The 20542-nt window shown below is 38.2% G+C and overlaps 1 protein-coding gene and 1 long non-coding RNA gene across 2 annotated transcripts in view; one reads left to right on the top strand and one right to left on the bottom strand.

Annotated features, from left to right (window-relative positions):
- LOC104150164 (uncharacterized) overlaps nt 1-20542 on the bottom strand; it is a 52320-nt gene that overhangs the window by 23318 nt on the left and 8460 nt on the right. Inside the window, exon 3 of the long non-coding RNA XR_011137591.1 lies at nt 17945-18142. This is a non-coding gene — a long non-coding RNA (uncharacterized lncRNA). The remainder of the gene's footprint in view (nt 1-17944; nt 18143-20542) is intronic.
- The window catches only part of LOC104150173 (adhesion G-protein coupled receptor V1), a 273763-nt gene that overhangs the window by 250475 nt on the left and 2746 nt on the right, over nt 1-20542 (top strand). Inside the window, exons 89-90 of the mRNA XM_068926389.1 lie at nt 10578-10769; nt 12411-12588. Coding sequence (XP_068782490.1) covers nt 10578-10769; nt 12411-12588 — 370 coding nt within the window. The remainder of the gene's footprint in view (nt 1-10577; nt 10770-12410; nt 12589-20542) is intronic.

Below are 20542 nucleotides of genomic sequence, written 5' to 3'. Positions count from 1 at the left end.
GAAGGCTTTTTCACCTGTCATTTCTTGTCTGTTCGAGAGAACAGTTAAAACATCAGTAGTCTTATACTGTAAGGTGTGAGCTGAAACATAACGTTATGAATGTTTTTCTTGGAAAGTAAGTATGAGAATAAATATTTGCAAAATATTGTAAAACATAGTTGTAAAGTCATGACCTGTGATGTTTGTAGATTTTTACAGTCAATGCAGTTGAAAGATATGTTAGGAATAACCTTACAGCCTTATAGCTTTTGTCTTTCTGTTTTATTTTTAGTATAAGGTTAATCAGTAGACAAATAGGTTAAATTTGTCACTGAAATTTGATCTAGCTGCTTTCTGCTACCAAGTGGTCCTCCAGGTAGCACAAAAGACAAGAAGAACCTAGTGCAAAGAGGACCTCCGAGGATGCTGTTTCTGATTTCTATTGCCTGTGCAGGACTAGAAGCAGGGGTGAAGAGGGGAAAGGGTATAGGCAGAGAGAGGGGGCATGGATGCGGTCGTTATCAGCTTCCTGCAACCATGTGTGGTTGGCATAATTTCCAGAATCACACAGTGCCAGTGAGGGACTACAGCTAGAACTGGAGGTTAATTTTAAGCTACTTTGGCATGCTCTCTCTCTGATGTTTGCCCTCCACAGATCATGCCTGTCCCACTGTTTGGTTGACTCAGTATTTGTTTCTTCCACAACTAGAAGTGCTGAAAGAGAAAAATATGGCTTTCTTGGTATTTCCAGTATGACTATATCAGAGGGAAGTAATGGAATCTTATTTGACACAATTTACACATCTGGCAAGATTGGCTAAGCATCTGTATTTTCAGTGCTCCTTCAAACTAAACGCTTCTCTTTAAAACTTTAATTCTGTCATCTTGGGGAAAAAAAAAAAACAAAAACTTTCCACTACTTGCAGAGCTGAAATAGGAGGTACAAATGAGTATTGTGTGGGAGTAGCTGAGAGTGTTCTGAGAGCTATGCAAAATATTTATATTGAATCCTGAGTATCCAAGCAAATCTGCTTTTTAAACATTTGCCAAAGTTTGTGAACCTCTCAGGTAAGCCTTGACCAAGTTTAGATTAAATATGAGCTAAATGTATTTAGCCAGAGAGGAATTTATGACTTTGGCTAGAAACTGCAAGATTCAGCATGGTTTTGGCATAGCTGGCTCTGCATAAAGAGAAACTTGGCAGTTTAAACTAAGTTTCAGGTATTACATTAGAATTAGGAAAACATATTCATAATGCTGAGAGCACAGTGGTTTTGATTATTACAAAACATGCACATAACCTGAGAAATTACAAAAATCTATAGGAACTTTATAAAGAAAAAAGAAAGCCTCTAGAAATATATCTTGGTCATGCAGACCTGTAAATACATTGTTAATTTAATGATAGATTCTCCAATGCTTACTTTTCTTATTCCATTATTTTATGATGACTTTTGTGTGTGTACGTGGTGGCAATGGTTGGTTGGTTCAACAGATCATAGATGATATTTAGTAAAACAACCATGGATAAATCTCTATCAACAGAAGTGGTCTTACAATGTTGCTTATTAGGACAGTTGGAGGTTTGCAATCCTTCAGTTACATTAATTGTTGTCTTCTGATTTTGATGTGAATTTTTATATTTTTCATCTTTAACTAAGATAAATCTTTGTCCACAAAGCAAAATGAGGAGTAAATACCTCAAGAAGCAATGTGCTGATAAGAAGATATGTTCCCAGTAGAAACTGTGATAAGGGAAAAGATATGCTTGATAAGAATGATAATAGCTTCATCAAAACTGGTGCTTAAACAGTCAATTAAACTGGCAATTAAACAGTCAAAATCTTGATGATACACAGAAGGTCCAAGGTTAGCTTATTAAGTAGCATCACCAGCTGGCAGGGTTGCACTGCTGAAGGACATAGCATTTATAACAGTGACTTTGAATGTTAAGAAAAAGAATTAAACAGAAGGATCTCATTTACATCTCAAAAGTTAATATTTCTGGAGAGCTACGAGTGGGAGATGTTATGTGATGGCTTAGGATATAGTATCATGTGACTAAGATGATACTTTTGTCATGATCACACCAACAAAAGATCTTCAAGCTGTTCTGAAAGAAAAATCAGGATGATAAAGATTCAGGAAAATGAACTGTACATTAAAGATCTGCTTTTTATATTTAGATGTGCACCAAAATGTTGGGTGTGCAATTTGTCATGATTATCTCTGAAAACAAAAAACTTGGAGGAGCAAGCAGAAAATTATATATGTTTTATGTGTGTGCTCAGTTAGCGGGAATACTTGCGTGTGTGAATATTGAGTTCCATGGCTGATTTTTTTTCCAAAAGAGATTAGGAAACACAACAGTATCAAACTTATATCTTGCACTGTATGATGGTCCTGATTATGTTTCCTGAATATAGCTTAACATTGTGAGTCATTTCTTGCGATGTAGATGCTAACTTCTTGAACATGGTAAGACATGCAAATTATTTGGAGTAATCAGACCAGTAGTTTTCCCAAAAGCAGTAGGCACTTGTGATGTATATCAGTGTTAATCCAAAGCAGCATTTGACTGGCCAGTGATGGAAAACTACATGACAAAACAGAAGTCTACAAGCTAAGAACTTCCAGTAAATTAGTAAAATCCCCAGGGAAGTTCACAAAAGTCAGCTAAAGCAGTAAGCTGCAAAAGAATCAGACAAGAAGCTGCCACCAGGAGTGGCAGCAGCACCTGTGCCCATCAACAGCCACCCAAGAAATCACAAGCAGCAGAGGGGAGAGAAAATCTGACCATAAAACTGACAGGCAAAAGACTTGCTGCAGTGGGTTGCCAAGAGTAAGTTAGTGAAGTCCAGATAAAATCTAACCTCAGTAAATCTAGAACGCTGAGGTGAAACTAACCAAGGCATAAACCATCATGCAAAATTGCCTCTACAGTGACTACAGGCAGCTGATCTCAAAAAGTTGGTCTGAATAATGACAACACTACCCTTGTGTTGGAAGAGACACCTGTTTCTGTGATTTCTTGTTTGTTTTTCTTTACCAACTGGCACCAATAAATGTGTGACTTTAAAAATAATAGTCTTGTTGCAGCTATGGTGATCTAAGGATATAGTTAGAAAAAATGAACCAGTTCTGGATGTAGAGGCCCTTCTCTGGTCTTACAAAAGATACTACCTTCTCTTACAAGCCTTGATTTAACTTTACAATGCCCTCTTTTGAAAAGGCATGTTTCAATTATATAGTCACATGAATAATAGTTATCAAATGAAATTTTCCTAATTAAAATATGGGCTAAAGAATGCACCTGTAGTGTGCACTGAATTTGTGTTAGTGCTGATAAATACCCTGAAATAGGTTGAGGAACTGCTCAAAATGACAATTCTTTGCCAGAAGTCCTGCACAGATACTTTAGTTTTATAAATAGAAAAGCCATTCCCCTACAATAGATGAATTTGAAGATAGGTCTATAGAGGATCTTAAAATGGCATTATTTGAATCTACTTCTCTTTGGAAAATCAGAGTTTTTTCAGTGTCAGTGCAAAGTATATCTGCCTTGGCTGAAAATATATGTGTGAGAAGTGTGATATATCTTACTAAAGAAATAGCTAATGTGTTGATATATTTGTTTTCATTAGAGCAATAGAAGTCTTTTATCTTACAAGACCGATTTAAACTTATGAAAGACAGTAGCTATCTTGCTTCTCAGTGAGGAAAAAGAGGTAAAGAAGCGGTTTATTGATGGCCTACGGTCTGTTGTATCCTTTTTCATTACTATTAGCAGAGTTTGCTCAACTGCCAACCTTAGACATCCTGCAGTGGCAGCACAGTGACCTAGAATATGCAGAATCAGAGGATGAAAAGAGAAAGAGAGAGAGAGAGAATACAAACGTCAAATTTGGATCAGTCTACCAGGTCTCTCTAATTTATTAGCTTCCTGCAGCTGTATCTTTGCATTTCAAAACTTCAGTAATTTAAAATAAATAAATTAGAACTGGCATATATCACGGTGTTATATATGAGAATTGCCCTCACACACATACATGCACAAAACCCTCCTATAAATTATAAAAGGTACCAGAATAACCTCCCTTCTTCTTCTAAAGAAAGTAGAAAGCTTAAAATGTGACTAACTACAGCCTAAAAATTATCATGCAATATCAGTGCTGATTGTTCAGGAGAATCTGTAGAACTATTGACCATATTGAAACTGAGGATGAAAGGACAGATAGAAAGGCCACGCAGTAAAATTAGATTTTGTCATGCCAGCATATGCTTTTTAGTTGAAAACTAGAAGCAAGAAATAGTGGTATTATCAGATATGTTTGCAGACACAGCAGTCAAAAACCATAAGCCTGTGGTCCTGACCTTTAAATTTGGCTATCCTGTGCTTGGTGCAAGATCTAACGTGATGAATAAAAGTGACTCTTAGTTTTGCAGTCTCTTGAGTTCTATGGCTTCTACGAATTTGCAGGATCATTCAGGTTAGCAGGAACCTCAGGAAGTTGTCTTGTCCAACTTCCTGCTCAAAGCAGGGTTAACACTGAATTCAGACTAGTTTGCTTAGAGCTTTGTTCTCCAAGGACAGAGTTTTCACAGCTTCTGTGGGCAACCTGTTCTGGTGCTTAATTATCGTCTCAGTAAAAATGTTTTCCTTATATCCATTTGGAACTCTCCCTGTTTCAATTTAGAACCCATATCTCTTGTTCTCCTGCAATGCATCTCTGTCTTCTTGGTAACGGCCTCTTAGGTGTTGAAAGGCTAATAGCAGTAAGGGCTATTAAGTCTCCTCACACCTTCTCCATGCTGAACAAGCCCAGTTCCCTCAGCCTGCCCTCACTGGGCAAGTGCTTCAGCCCCTGACCATCTTGATGGCCCTCCACTGGACTTGGTCAAGTTTATCAACATCTTTTCTGGTACTGGGAAACCCAAAACTGGACCCAGTATTCCAGATATAGTCTAACAACTGCTGAATAAAGGGGGATGATTCTGCTTAAAGTACTGCTGTGGTCCTGTGATACAGCCCAGTATGTTGCTAGCCTTCACCACTGCCAGGACACACTGTTTACTCATGTTCAGTCTGCTGGCCACTAGGACCCCTAGTCCTTTTCGGCAGAATTTCTACACAGCCTGCCAGTCCCTGGCCTGTACTATTGAAAGGGATTATTCCTTCCCAAGTGCAGAACTTTGCATTTGTCCTTGATGAATTTTTTGAGATTCTTGTCAACCTGCTCCTCTAGTCTATCTAGGTCTGTCTGCCCCCTGTCAGGGGCAGCCCTGCCTCTGAGTGCATCAACTACATATCCAGTTTGGTACCTTCCGTAAGCTTGATGACGGTGCATTCCTTCTTCTCCAGGTCGTTGATAAAGATAGTAAACATGACAGGTCCCAGGACAGACCCCTGAGGAACTCCACTTACAGCAGCCTCCATGAAGAGTATAAGCCATTAACTTTAACCCCAACAATCCAGCTCATTTCTTTTACACCTCTAGTAATCTACCCAGTGTCCTAAGTTGGACGCAAGAATGCTGTGGGAGACCATGCTGAAAGCCTTGCAAAAGTCAAAGTAGAGGACACGCATCGCTCTCCCGTTATCCTCTGGACCAGTTGTTACATGATTTATCCATGGTAAATCCAAGGTAGAGATTGCTGAAGTGTCTAACATAATCTAGAGCAGCATCAAGGCTGTTCCCAACACGCTGGCTGAAAAGGGCCCCAGTGGACTCTTTGCCATGTGAGAGTTCCTTCAGTTGTAGATCTATTTTTTCTGGATGCGTTTTTTTTCCTGATATAACAGTGCAAAAGAGCAGATAGAGGGGATAAACAGAGAAGTACAAATCAACTTGCTTTGCTGAAATAACGAAAGCTGAATTGTCTTCCATCAGCACACACCAGTAAAATAAATAGCAACCATTACTAACAATATCTTACACACATTTTTCAGGCAACCACCATATTTGTTTGAGAAGAATTTTAAGCCGTCTATCCTTCCACCTTTGTGACAGCCCGCTTGCCTGCTTGAAGTACTACTCTTCTCTTTCTTCAAGGGAGATATATTAGTAACACTTTTCCCTCTTATCTTTTGCTGTAACATTAGCAACAATATTAATACTACTATCATAATGTAACTGTAAATGACATGGGATTAAGTGCTTTGTAAGTAGTCCTGTGGGCCCAAACCACAAAAGTTATTTAGTATTATAGATCCTCTAAAGCCCTAGTTCTTTAGCTTAATTGTTCTGTCTTCTTCCAGGATCCCTGGGTCAGGCTTTGCAGGTTAGCAATCATCAGTCATTTCATTACAAGACCAAATCGTTTCTTTTGGCCTCCCTGTACATGTTTGTGAGGTGGCTCTGAATTTATATGCAACAGCAGAGGATACTGGTACTAGGCAGACTTGTATTTTTTTGCATGAAAGCTGTGGAATTAAGTCTTCTCAAGAATAAGGAATTAATATCTATCACATATTTTGAAACTCATAATAGAGGTACTATCTGTGCTGCTAATATCCAAAGGTCATATATACCCAGACCTGCTTCCTTTGATGCCTTTGGAGTATTTAGGTTTCTTCTCTGAACATCCTGCAAGTCTGGTAGGCCTGTCAACAGAAACAGACTATTCTCTATATTTCATACTTGGTCTAACTTAGGAAGGACTGTGCTTAGGTATATGTAAAAGTATTGGATGGAATAGCAATTGCTGGTATCCAGCTAAAACATGAGTAGGTAGGTTCTACAAGCTGGCTTAATAGACAACGGTGTCAACATGGCCAAACCCATTCATGATAAACATAGTGAAACACATATTACCGTGCTAACAGCCTTATTTTATAGTACTTTAAGACTATTTTCACAGTATTTAAGGGAGTAAGTGAAAAGAACATTATGAGTGTCATGTGTGTAATGAAGCCTATTTTGATTCTCAAGCTAGTGCTTTTGAAAAAAAAAACCCTTAAGACTGTGAAAGTTGTGGTTCACTGACACAACGTGGGTGTACGTGTACTTCTTGTGCTCTTTCAAAGTAAACAGTCTGGTAGCTGCTAGTGCTAAGCACAGATCAATACAACTTGATCCATGGCATCATAGTATTTATGACTGTTGGAACTTAGTACTGTTTAGGCAGAACCATCTGTCTTAATTTGATATCTTGAAATGCAATTGCAGTGATTTCTAATAGAAGCACAGAGTAGCGAGAATAAGACCGTAACACTTTTTGGATACTTTAAACAAAGCAACGATGGCACGTATCAACTCTTATCTATAGAGTGTATATTCTTAACCTTCTAGATCTTGGTAGGCATATGTGTCAAAGAAGGATCTGCCCTTTCTCAAGCTAAGCAAGTAATCTTCTACTCAACAATACAGTTCCTTTTGTAAGTGATACGGCCTACTTAGGAGCGTTGGTTTTCTTAGATATAATTGAGACTGTTTCATAAATTTATGTTTGGGAGGCAGTGCTGTAATATTTTATAAGGGTGGGAGAAGTAAAACTCAGAATTTTTGTTTCTGTTTGGTAACTCAGTCAGTGACTCTCCTAGTGTCCTTAGACAAGTCAGATAACCTCCCTGAGTCAATTTGCTCATTATGGAAAGACCCAGAGGAACAGTCTCATCACCAGTATGCATCAATATGTGGGAGTTCTCTGAAGTGCACAGACTGAAATTCCTTCTCAGCTTCCAATATTAACAACTGCTGGGCTGTCTGGGAAATCTCAAAAGATCATACTGCACTGATTCCTTGATCCCTGGAACCCGTATCTCTGCTGCTAGTAACTGGGTTTGGCCTGACAAGATAGAGTCTAAATATCTTTAACTGGAAAACGTGTATTATGGTTAACTAGCAAATTATTGTATGATTGCTGCCAACTCCTGTGTCAAGAGTGTATTAGTATATAACAGAAAAGGTCAGTTTACAATTTGAACTCTGCAGCTCAAATCTAGTCAGTCTCTCTCTAAATCTAGATAAATGAATTGAGGGCTGTGGCAAGAGTGAAATAAGAGAGGCACCAGCTGGGAGCAAATGTATCTGAGCAATGCTGTCGCCTGCTACCCAGGAAAAGGGCCTATATCTCTGCACAGCAGTGAGAGCCAGGAGTAGTGACAGCAGGTAGGAACCTAGACAAGGGTGCTTTGGGTGTCAAAATGTCTTTCTGTGGCTCTGTTATAATAGCAGTTCCTCAGAAACAGCACTGTCTTGAAACACTGAAAATTAAACACGGTGACTAGTCAATGGCCACCAGCTACAACCACTGAGACCGCTTACTGATGCATATACGCACATTTTATGCTTTGTCCTTCACTTACTTATTTGAGCATATCTTACTTCTGGATGGACTGTGAACTATCTGGTTTTGTTCGTTTATCACAACGGACTTAGTACAGTGGGCTGTAGCTCCACATAAGGTATCTTCAGGTATAACTACAATTTTAAGTACTGAAGAATAAAAATGCAGTCACAAAAAGAACTGAGACTGAGGCTCAGGCTGAGAAGTAGCAACCAGATGCCTCTCTCTTTGGGATTTATTAAGTTGAGGGGATATTTAATTGCCCCTGGGACTGTGTGATCAAGTATCTACTCCCTAATATATCAGCCCTTTGCTCTTTTGGTTGCCAGATACTGGGCTATAGTTAGAGAGATAACAAACAAACAGACTGGCACTCTGTTCCATATTTGTTTCTTTCGGAAGAGTGTCCACGCTCAGGGCCATATACCAGAGTGTGACATAACACGGGCCTACTATATCAGTGTTTTATGTCTCTGTGATTTGGAAAGACAGAAGTGTGGATTGTCAGTCTTTTTCCTTTTTTTGGTTTTGCTTGAAAAGTATAAACCCACTTAAAAGGTATGTGCAGCTTTTATGACTAGGTCCTTAGAGACTGGAATGCCAGAGGCTGCTCTGAGTTCTATAATGTCACTGTTATCCATTCTTCTTAGAATTGTTATCCCTTTTCGTAGCCATTAAATAACTCACATTAAAAAAATCCATTTGCTGTTCCCATTGTGCTTGACCTACATGAGAGTCCTTGGATTTCTTTATAGAATGAAAGGATATTTTAGTTCCTTTTTAGTGTTTCTTAAGTGCAGTATGTATTTCAGGTTTTTGGAATGTATTTACATGTATCACAAAGAAGTTTCCTTTATAAGTCTCTCAGTGCTCTGGATTTTCATGACAAAAAACCCAATAATCTGGAAAAGTGGGAAAGTGTTCTCTTAAAATAATTTTTAATATTTTTATTTTTCACTTTGCTCTTCAAAAAAAAAAAAAACATATAGAGCTGTATAGTTATACAACTTTATAGGATGTGTATGAGGTTATTTCCATACCATTTGTCCAGCTCAGATTGGAATCTCATAGAATCGCATTAACTTCTGTGATGTGTCTCTTCAGACTAGGCTGTTATAGACTATTTTGTCGTATAGTTTTATCATTAAAAACTATGAATCTGTGGATCATAAAGCGTTATTTTATGTTGTCTGTTTTGTACGGGGGGGAATGAATATATAGCTTAGGTTTTTCCAGTGTCAATGTATATTCAAAGTTGCTTCTCTGTGGAGTTCCCCGATATAAATAGGTGAAACTCCTTACTTTTTATAATCCCAGTTACTATTTTCATGCCTATGGATACCTTTCCAATAAATTGTTCTGTTTAGTACAATTGGTTTGGGGAGTCTTGAGGACAACGGGAACTGTGAAAACAAGGCAAATTTAATTGTATTGCAGTAATGAGGAAGAATCCTGAAGTCTGCTTTCTCTAACCTCTTGGTTAAGTTTGTCTTTATTAATTATTGAATCGGTTGATCGACTAACTGAAATTGATTATTTTACCTCAGTATTTGTGCAATTTAAGAATTAGATCAAAAAGAGAAAGTCAGATTTCATATTCAGAAGTTCAATCACTGGGTTTCTATGCAAACAAAAGATGTCATTATAATACTTTTTCTTGGCTAAGTCTAAAGGTCAAAATTAGCAAGTTTTAAAGATGAACTGCAGAGGCATACAGTAGAGCCTTTGTAGTAATCACAAATGAAAGACTGTTGAATTAGTAGATCTCACAGAGAATCTAATTTATAACTACAGCTTGGTATCTGTGACGGCAGCAATGCAGTTTGCATGAGTTTGAAGCTGGGGCAAGAACGTAAAGAGCCAGCAGGTCAGTAAGAGAACAAAAAATTGTGGCTAGGGGACAGTTGCCAGCTCCTATTGTAAAGGCAGTCCATAACCCACACTTTCACTATTATGACAGCTATGAAACTTGAGTTGGTTTTGTTGTTGTTGTGATCTTGGCTTTGCTTTGCAATTGTGTGGGTTCAACCAAATAATCATTTTTAATAACTCTTCTTTTGGAGAGGAGGGGTTATGTTTTGCTGGAGGCTTCAGGATATGAATTTACTTTTAATTTCCCAATCTCTGATTGACATTGACATCTTTCCCATATTATCTCAAAAAATTCAGTGCAACCCTATGAAGCACTGATTTGTTAGTGTGAGGGGGGGCATCTGCTGCAGTACATAGGACCTTACCATGACTCCAAACGTGATCGAAGAGGCCTTCATTTCAAACACTGATGTTCTTTTTCTGTCCCTGTATTTTAGGGTCTTTATGTCTTTGTGGTATATTTTATCCTACACAATCAACTTTGTTGTCCTGTGAAAGCAAGTTATACCGTAGACATGAACGGACATACAACAGCTGGATCTGCTTTTTTCACACATGGCAGTGGTTTGCCGCCTGCAGGTGGAGAGATCAGCAAATCCACTCAGAACCTGATCAGTGCTATGGAAGAGGTAACAATATTCTATCCTCATTACCCTGTGTATTAAAAATGTACTGGAGATGTAAGTGGCAATACTGAAGTGCAATACACAGGAATGAGATGACCACTTGGTAATTATTATTGTTCTTTTTTTTTTTTTTTTTAGAAACGTTTCTTTTCACCATAGAAGTTGTTATCCTTAGCCATGGCAATGTTCTGTTCTTGGGACTTAAAATTCTCTGGTAATGTCCCATCTAGAGAATTTTGCCTTTTCAGCTTGGGTCTTCAGTTTATTATAGATGTTGGTTACAGTTTTATCAAACGTAGGTAATGGAAAATTAAAATATCAAGTTAATTCTTTCAGCTTACTGTAGGTTTTGAATTAGTTTTAAGTCTCTAATTTTCCAAAGTCATGCTATGTGAAATTTCTGCAAATTTTCAGAGAGATTATTTTCAGTCTCTTCATTACTGAAATTGGAATGCTGCTAACATCTCTTTTTCGCTTCCTGTAGTAAACGAAGGTCACTTTTGCTGCTATGTACATGTGCGTGTTGATAGAGCTAGCTGAAAAAAATTCCAGTTGAACAGCTTTTCTAGCAAAAATAGTGATTTAATGGGATTGAAATAGTTCAATGGAACAAGTCCATTCTGGTAATATTTTTGGTGGAAACCAGACAGCCTAGTCTCCTGCTACCTGCCAGCAGTTCTGCCCACTTCTCTATCTGCTTGACTGTGGGTTTGTCTGGATGCTAATGCTTCCCAGCTGCCCCCTGGCAGACTATTAAATTTCTTAGACTTCTCATTTTCTCACTTAAGGTGATACCTGACTCCCCAGTTTACTGGACAGTATGGCTTCTCAGCTCCATGTGGCAGGCATTCACAGTCCTGCGCTCCAAGCCGTGGATGAACAGTGAGCCAAAAAAAAATCTATTTTGGTTATTCTAAAATACAATTTTTTAGAGTTCCATATTTTGAGTTTTCATCACAATTAGGGAGGAAACAGATATTCGAAAAATCCCTTTTTTCATGAATTGAAATTCTGATTTTCGTTCAGCTCCACCCTAAAATTAAGAGGGAGATGTAATTTAGCAAAGGTAATATCAAAACTATTGAGCTGTACACCAGCACGTTTAAAGTCTGATAACTTACTTTAAAAGACTGTGCTGGTAAACCCAGGAAAGAGTGGACTGCCAACAGCAGATCATATCATGGATAGAAAAGTAATTATGATTAGTGAATACAGAAGGGAGAGGCAGGGTCCAGTTGAGGAAGTGGCAGCGATAAGAGAAGAGTGAGAAGGGATATTTTGACTGGAACCTTCAGTGCTTTAATTTAAGCTTTTCCATACTAGAGACCAATGTTCAGAAATAGGGATATGTTTTTAACTTTTGGAGCCGGCTAGGCCATGCATAATAAACACATGGTTAAATGACTTGTAATCAAATTCTAGCCTTTTTTTTTTTTTTTTTTTTCAATTAGGCTACCTAGTTCACTAGAGAAGTCACAGAGTACTTGGCTCCAAATACCCTGATATCAAGTCCGGCTCTGGTCATAGGTCCTAATTTGTAATCTCAAGATAGGATTCTAAACAGTCATATAAATTATTTCTATACTGTGTATACTGTAGTTTTGATGATCACTGCATTTCTGTGTCTTTTTAAACCTGTTAAAGGTGCCGGCAGACTGGGAGAGGGCATCCTTGCAGCCTGCCAGTCAAGCTAGTGCTGCCTTTACGCAGAGTCCACAAAATGGCAATGTCTTCCCCCCTTCTGGAGGATTTAGTAACAGCTCATTGGTTGCGGATGAGGAGTCACAGGAGTTTGATGACCTAATATTTGCTTTAAAGACTGGTGAGTGACACTTCTCCTTGTTTCTCGAAGATCACTGTGTTCTCCTTCATTCTAATGGTGTCACCATTCCATGAGATTCAGTTGCTGTTCATGTGATCTAATTACCAGTAAAAATCTAAAGCAAAATTGTTTTCACTTGGACTGTCATTCCATGAGCTACAAATACTGTGCAGACTATCTAAAATTACAAAGACAGATAGTCCACAAAAATAAGGTTTGAGTCATGGTGATAAGGAGACCTACAGAAACCAGCTACAGATTGGAGACTTGAACATTTTTCCATGAATACTTAAATAGTTAACTTACTGCCTCTAGACATTGGTGGTCTTATCTTCTGTTCCTTTCTTTTTAGTGCATATAGATGATATGTATGCTGTACATATCTTTATTATATATATTTGTAAGAAATAGCATAATTTCATAAATACTGATGTTCCCAATCTCCATGCCAAATAAACATTTGGGCCTAGAATGATAAACTAGATAGATAGACTTCTGCCCAAACACAGCAGACAACTGTGATTAGCTCACAAAGCTGCTGGAGAACACAAGGGGGATGGAGGCCACTCTAGGTGCCTACACTCAAACTACACTTCTAAAACAAATAATTTGTAATCAGATTCCTCTCAATGGCCTTAGAGTTCAAGTCTTCAAAATCCCAGTCTTTTCCCTCAGGGTTCTCAGCTAAGTATTGCTCATATTCTCTCTCACCAACCAACCAACCAACCAACCCCCCCCCGCCCCCCCAGCAAAACTTTAGGTCATTGAAATGATGGTAGAACTGATCATTTAAATTGATAGCCGGGCATGGCTTTAGGCAGAAGAAATGAAGTGAAACCTGATTCAAAGACAGGTAAACATGGGAATGTCTGATAACAGATCACAATGGTTAAAGAATGTCACCTGGTAAGATCTGGCACTTACTAAGCCAGGCCCACCGCCCTAGGCATCACAGGGAATACAAAGGGACAAGCTTGGTAAGGTACTCAGGCAAGTGACTGGAGGCCATTTGCCTGATCTTTTGGAATATCATGGAGCCTGCAAGGAGACAACATCTAGATATTGACTAAATTAGCAGGTTAAGTGCACTGACTGCTTACTGCTAATTTCAGGAGTTATGTTCCCTGCAGTGACATCAGTGGAAAAGGTCAAACTGGATGGAAGACTGAGAATTTTGCTAATGAAGGAGTAGTTTTATTCATAACACTTTATTTCTTAGGACAATTTCCATTGCAGAAAGCTCTTTTAATTAAGAAGATAATTGGGCAATAAATAACTGGCCTAGTGCTAAGAAATATGAATTTTTGTACACACTGTCACAAAAGTTGTATTTTCCTATTGCTTCACCTGGATATTTTGCCGCCTAAATATAGTTTCTTATGCAGTCTGCTGCTGTGTAATAAACTGTTACAGGTTTTGGGCAAGACTTTAAAATATGGATGCATAAACTTAAGATTTGCAAACCCTTTTTTAAGTATCTAAGTATGCAGCTTTTACTTTATCTTTCTTTTTCTACTTTCTGAATATTTTAAAGGAAACTAGATAACTCAGAAGATTTTTAATAAGATATGAAGCTATTCATATTTAACACTCTTTTCATCGAACATACTGTTTACTGTCTTAAGCTGCTCAATTGACATCAGTTGGCCTATTCACTGCATTAAACATTATGCAGTGTGTGGAAGGCTAAGCCTTAAATCATGAAGACCAACCTAGCAAGCAACAGCAGCAGTTAAACCTCATGGTTAATATAATCCAACACAACCTGATTTAGCATTTTGTGACTTTTTATAAATCTTCAAGTTCCATCCTTAGTTAATTTGTCACCATCCTTCTAAAGGAGGTAGGTCTAAAAGTAACTTGATTTTTTTTGGTCTAAATTTTATGTGAATGTCCTTTTTATTTATTAATAATTTATTGTCATTTGTTCTTAAAAGCCTTTTGGATGAATAGAATTTAAAGCAGATGCTTCAGGGCACAGTTTGAGAAAGACATTTTTGTTTGCATTGCTGGCTCAAGCATCACCTGTGCATTTTACCCCAATGTTCACTCTTGTGCCCAAACTGTGCCTTCAGCAATGTCACAGGAGGGAAAAGGTTTATTTCTAAGCCAAACCCGTGGCCCTATCTGGTTCCAGCCCCACATACGTTTGAACAAGTCAGCCTAAAGAGGAGGTACTGCGGCTAGAGCAGCTTTAACTACCAAAGTAAATGTTTGTCAGTTACTGCCTCAGATCCAGGCTGTAGCTCAACAAATACTTCAAACGAAAAAATGTGCTTTTTACTAAAAATAAAAAAAACATAGCTGCTTTTCCTTTTTCAGCCAGACCTGCTCTCCAGTCCAGTACAGTGCATTTCCAAAGAATCAAAGTGCCTCTGATAGTAAAAGAGAGAGAGCTGCATTGAAGCAATTAAAAGTGGCAAAAGATGGCGGAAAGTGTGATTTCTTCTCTGCTTGTGCAGTACAGGCTTTTGCTGTTTAAGTGTTCACTGAACTGTGGTCTGCATGGGGTTTTGTGGCACAGTTAAGCTAGCAGTCACTGTAAGGAGGCTGGCTCCTCATCCCTCCTGGTTGCACATTTCTTCTTGCTCTCTTGCATTGGTATTCGTACTCGTATAAAACCACAGCAACTCAGATTAGAGCGTTCTTCCTTTCCCTCCCTCTCTCTTTCTCCCTCTCCCTCTCTATCTCCTCTCTCTCCCCTTGCCGCCGCACTCCATTCCCCTTTGTCAGTTTGATGCGTTTATCCAGCTCATCAGGTGATGAGAACCAGTGTCAGGTCAAAGAAAGCAGTGGGAGTCAGCAGCCAAAAGCCTAGCACCCCTTTTTCTAAATGGGCTGAAATGTACGGGCAGTTGAGATGCCTCTTGCTGCCTTCCCTTTAGGGGGCTCTGTTAGTCCTTCACTTTAAGTAGTGCTTCTCAACTTTTTTAGACCGCACTTTATTTCAGTAGATTGAGAATTCTTTCATCCCAGCTCCTGGCAGAAGTAGGTAGAAGGTGCTTTGCACCACATTAGCTGTTTTTATCTCCTCCTAAACTGAGAGGTATGGCTTTAGGTTATAGTGGTAAAATAGGAAAGCTTGTTCTATTACTGCTTGAGTTTTACCTCTGGTAACCAGAAACAGAAACCTTCATTCTCTGTCATTCCCTAGAACTGTCAATCTATAACCAAACTCAGTCACAGCTATGTTAAAACATTAGCTTCTATTCTGGAGGTTGGCTGAGGATCAACACTGATTAGTGGAGGAATATGCAGAAATGTCTTTATGCCTTTTTACACTTCATCTGTCCTTTGTGCTAATGTAATCTGGAGCAGTCTGAGGGTTACTTTAATTTATACTTATGGTCTGTAGCCCCAAGCTCTAATCTGGCAGCCAGGATCAGTGAAAATGAGGATATAATTCGCAGATATGTTTTGCTGTCAGCAAAGCTAAAATCTCATTCCTTTCTTCATGCCCCACCCTTGCAATGAAGTTTGCCACTCTCAGTAATATTGGTGTATTCATGGCTGGGGCCATATTGTAAACTGGATGACTGAAACGGTGCAGGTTAAAAAAAAATCAAGCTTCCATATAACTTTTTTTTTCCTTAACTTGCAACAGTTTGGTAAGTTACAACTTGCAGTGCAAATCCACAAATAGATGCATTGGCACACTTGGCCTTATTGCTAAAGAAATGTGTCATAGAACTATGCACTTAGCCCTTGGTTCCATAATCATTAATACTGGATCTAATTACAGATTAACCAGAAATACAGACTGGATCAGATGAAGGCATCAACTGCATTTCTAGCAAGTTAGTTGGATAAAAATGTACAGTTTATGGTGTTTTCTTAGCCAGCTTTTATGCTTGCTTTATGCAAACTTTGCGTCATATGGACACATTGTTTTGTATTTGGTGCCAGAAATCCAAAAGCTAGACTTCCTGTATCATAAAACCATGGTCTCTGAATGCGCTATCAATTAATTCCTCCTTTCCATCAAATATGTTCATGTCCATATAGAAAGAAATAGTTAGGATTCACTATGCTGACTGTGTCACCTGAACTCTGTTATACTGTGAGAAACCTTTGGAAAGTTAGTCAGCTCCAAGGCAATTTATGTGAAGGAAATTACAAAAAGATTACTGCAGGAAAAAAAATTCAGAGACATGTCCTGCCTAAGGATGCATGCTAAAACCTTGGGTTTTCTTCTGGATGGTAATTAGTTTGGTTTAAATAATTTACTTTATTTCATTTTTTGTTTTTATAATGAATCAAAGGCTTGGCTTCTACTGAGAAAGGACAATTGTTTACTAAGTAGTTATTGTTAATTGCACTAACTAGCTTTAAAAATGCTATCGTTTTGAACTAGATGTCATTTTGCATTTGTGATTTCTTTTGCAAGGTTTATATTAATAAACCATTTAATGAGATCCTCACCTTCCAGACCGACATCAGAGTAGTAAATGTGTGACAGTAAAGCCCACTGTAAAATGATTCCTGGTTAGTAAGAGCTAAGGACTTCTACATGTTGGTTAGGCTTGGGTAGTTAAAAAGGGAGCTGGTAGAATAAAATTAGGTAGACTCTGCCCCAAAGCAGCAAGCTGCCCATCAACTTTGCTCCAAAGTATAAATACCATAAATACATGATAGCTTTCCTGATCTCTTAGCCTCCACCCATGTTCCCATCTACCACAAATGCTCTGGTTCTCCCCCTTCTGTGATGCCCAAAACAGAGCCGAATTATTCCTTTAGGTGAGATGTCAATGCAAAATATAACAAAGCCCTTTAAAAGAGGCTCCAAGCCCCTCTTGTTCTGACTGACAATTAATCTGTGTAGGAAGGTGTTTGCAAGGGCCATTCATAGGTCAGAGCTGAGAATACCACCCTGGCCACATGGTACTTTCCAAATAGGTATCTGACAGTATCAACAGAAGACAGGACAGGTTTAGGCTCACGTTTGCAATCTCAGCGTACTTTTGCTCTATATAGTGGCATATGTGATAAATCCTAAATAAATCTACACAGAAAATAACTTGAAGAATCTACTACAGAAATTAGAAAAAAAAAAACAAACAAATGCAGCTTATTATGATAAAGACTTATTATAAATTATCTCATAATTTGCAGTCTAATATATCTGGAGTTCCATAGTCAACGTTTTTTAAACCTTAGTTTTATCACTTTAGGTGCCCGATTTGAGAATTAAGCATCTCATGCCAGGCATCCAGAATTTGAGGAAACTTTTGAAATTTAAAATTCTGAAATGTGATGAGTAGGCCATCCTGGAGACAAGTCTTACTGTCTGTCACAGAACAGATAAATTGTAGATAGTGGCAAAGTGCCAGATTCTTGCCCTGCTTTATCAACCTACCTCATTTCTGTTCTGAAGCATCACTTCATGGAAAAAGGAAGCTAGTTCGCATATTCATTCAAGTTCTCATTTGTGATTGCTCACAAATTTGCTAACTGCTGGATGTTGAACATGACTCCATAAGATCCAGGAGTCAAATCTGAACTTTATTCTTAGAAGTCTGGATGTCTATTGGTGTCATTTCTGTAGAGTCAAGACCTAAAAGAAGAAATAAAATTTGTCTATGTAGCATATTAATTTTCTGTCTAATACATTTTACCCATACAATACAAATTATTAGTGATTCAGAAAATAAGATATAAGTGTTTATGAGATAAAAAACCTTCCTAGCAGTAGGGGTACAGTAATTACAAAGCAATCTCCATTTCCCTTAAAATGTTTTGGTGAAAATTTGTGATTAAATCATCAATTAAATTGTTATCAATTAAATGATAACAACTGGAGTTCACTGAATATAGGAATGCACTGATTGAGTCTTTCAACCGGTAGATGTCACTGCAGGGATCTTGCTGATTTTGCAAAGCAAGCTGTGACTTTTAACTTTATAGCTAGTCCTTTGATACAAAAAGAAAGGAAGAAAGGCCTCATTTTCGTGCATATTCTTCTTGAAATAATTGCTTCACAAATTGAGGAAAAGTGGCACCCTTGGCTACTTACCCACCATCCACCTGCTTTTTTGGACGTGATCGTGTTTAAATTCTGCTATGATCTGAAAACAAGCTGGACCTATGAACTCTGTGAAACTCCACCATGTAAACAGTCCTACCCTTCCTGGTCAGTCGATTGTTTGGTAGTTTAGTATCCTGGTTACAATTCAGTTTTCATTCCTAAAAAGGATCCGGTCTTAAATAGTTTGCCTTTGCATCAGCAGCAGAACGAGGCTGTTGTAAACCCAAAGTAGCCTACTTCAGTTTCAGGTTTACCAAGTTCCTTATAAGAACCTCCTTAAAAATCTCCTCTTACTTTGCACAAAGCATGCACATATGACATTTAGGAATATATGTGGTATAATACCAGGTTAGCCTGGTGTCTGATGTATCTGATCTTTTTATAGTGACCAGCACCAGATGTTTCAAAGAACCCCATACTAAACAATTGCAGTGTAATCACCAGCAAGAGAAGTATCTTTCTAATCCCAGCATTCAGTGGTCACCTTACAATTTGAAGCCTGGTTGTTCACGGACATATAAAAAGAAAATTTTATATAATATAATTGTAAAAGTTTCCAATCATTTCTGTTTTTCCTTTTATGAAATCCACACCATTTTTAGCCTAAATAAAAGTTTTGAGTCTAAGTTTCAATGTTAATGATGCTATATAGGAAATATTTTATATTTTTTCATTTAAATTATCTTATTTACTTCACAAATATTACCTTGTTCTTCTGTCATCAAATGGTAAATACAACAGTCTGATTTGCCTTCTCTATTTCCATTCCTTACGCTCATGTTTCTGTTCTAAAACAGTTTTAGAGAACATCATAATAAAAAAAAAATAATTTCCTGATGCAATTGCTGTTTTTCCCAGGACTTTCAAACAACTTAGTCATTAGGACCATGATTCAAAGAAAATTTTAAATATGCATGTAATTTTATAAATGAGTAAATGTGGCTTGTTTGTCTTCAATAAGCTTATAAATAAGAATTTTCATGATTCAGGTCCTAAGCTTCATGTCTTTATTATGGTAGCTCTGTCCATCAGATGGCTCTTTACTCTTGTCGTATCTGACAGACCCAAGCACGTGTCTAAACGAGCAGATGTGAATGAATTCAACATCACTCCACCTACCCGAACTCCAGAACCAGGTGTGAGAACGATCATAATGCAGAAATACCCACTTTCTGTCTGGATGCAATATGGCTGTATTCACGCAGCACTGCTTGTGAGTTAAGGGTCTCCCTCTGGACTACTTCTAGAACTGTTCTGGAAAGCCTGCCAAGTTCTGCAGAGTGGACTGAGTTATGCAGGTCTCTGCTAGCTTGAGGCTCTTTCCAGTAAACTCTCTTTCAGTGTAGGTATGCCCCTGAGCCTTTTACCTGCTGAATCCAACCCTTCAGCTTGTTTCATTTTCTGAACCCATCTCCACATTCAAGATTGCAGCCTGACTTCTTGCAGCAAGTGAGCATCCACATTCCTTCCCACTGCTCCCCCCTTCTCCTAACTTCTTTTCTTGGCAGGAGGTAGGTTATGAAAAAATTACTAGAAGTGAAGCAATCAGGGGCATAGAAAATTATGAGGTAGCTCCAAAAGCTTAAATTTCTTTTGCCAAACAAGGCAAAGCCTGGAATGTCAGCTAAGAGGAATAGAGCAGATTCCATTGTACAGCTGATAGAAATTTCTGAAAATGCATTTTAGTAAGAAAATGGAAATCCTTGCCTCTCCCAGCATACCATATTCGGGGCTTGTTGACCAAATGTCATTCCTCTGTAACTCCTTTGAACTGACTGTAGTTACAGATCAGATACTTTTCTCCAAATTGAATAATTTTCCTACCTTTTGGCTATTTGTAAATGACATTGCTGGAAGATCATGTCTGACATTAGTCTGTTTTGAAATCATCATGCCTAGTTACACACTGAGGTGCAGTTCTGAACAAAT

This window comes from Struthio camelus, chromosome W, assembly GCF_040807025.1.
Source record: "Struthio camelus isolate bStrCam1 chromosome W, bStrCam1.hap1, whole genome shotgun sequence".
Classification (NCBI taxonomy): domain Eukaryota; kingdom Metazoa; phylum Chordata; class Aves; order Struthioniformes; family Struthionidae; genus Struthio; species Struthio camelus.
Note: the sequence above shows the minus strand (reverse complement) of the source record. Positions and strands in the feature narration are given on the sequence as shown.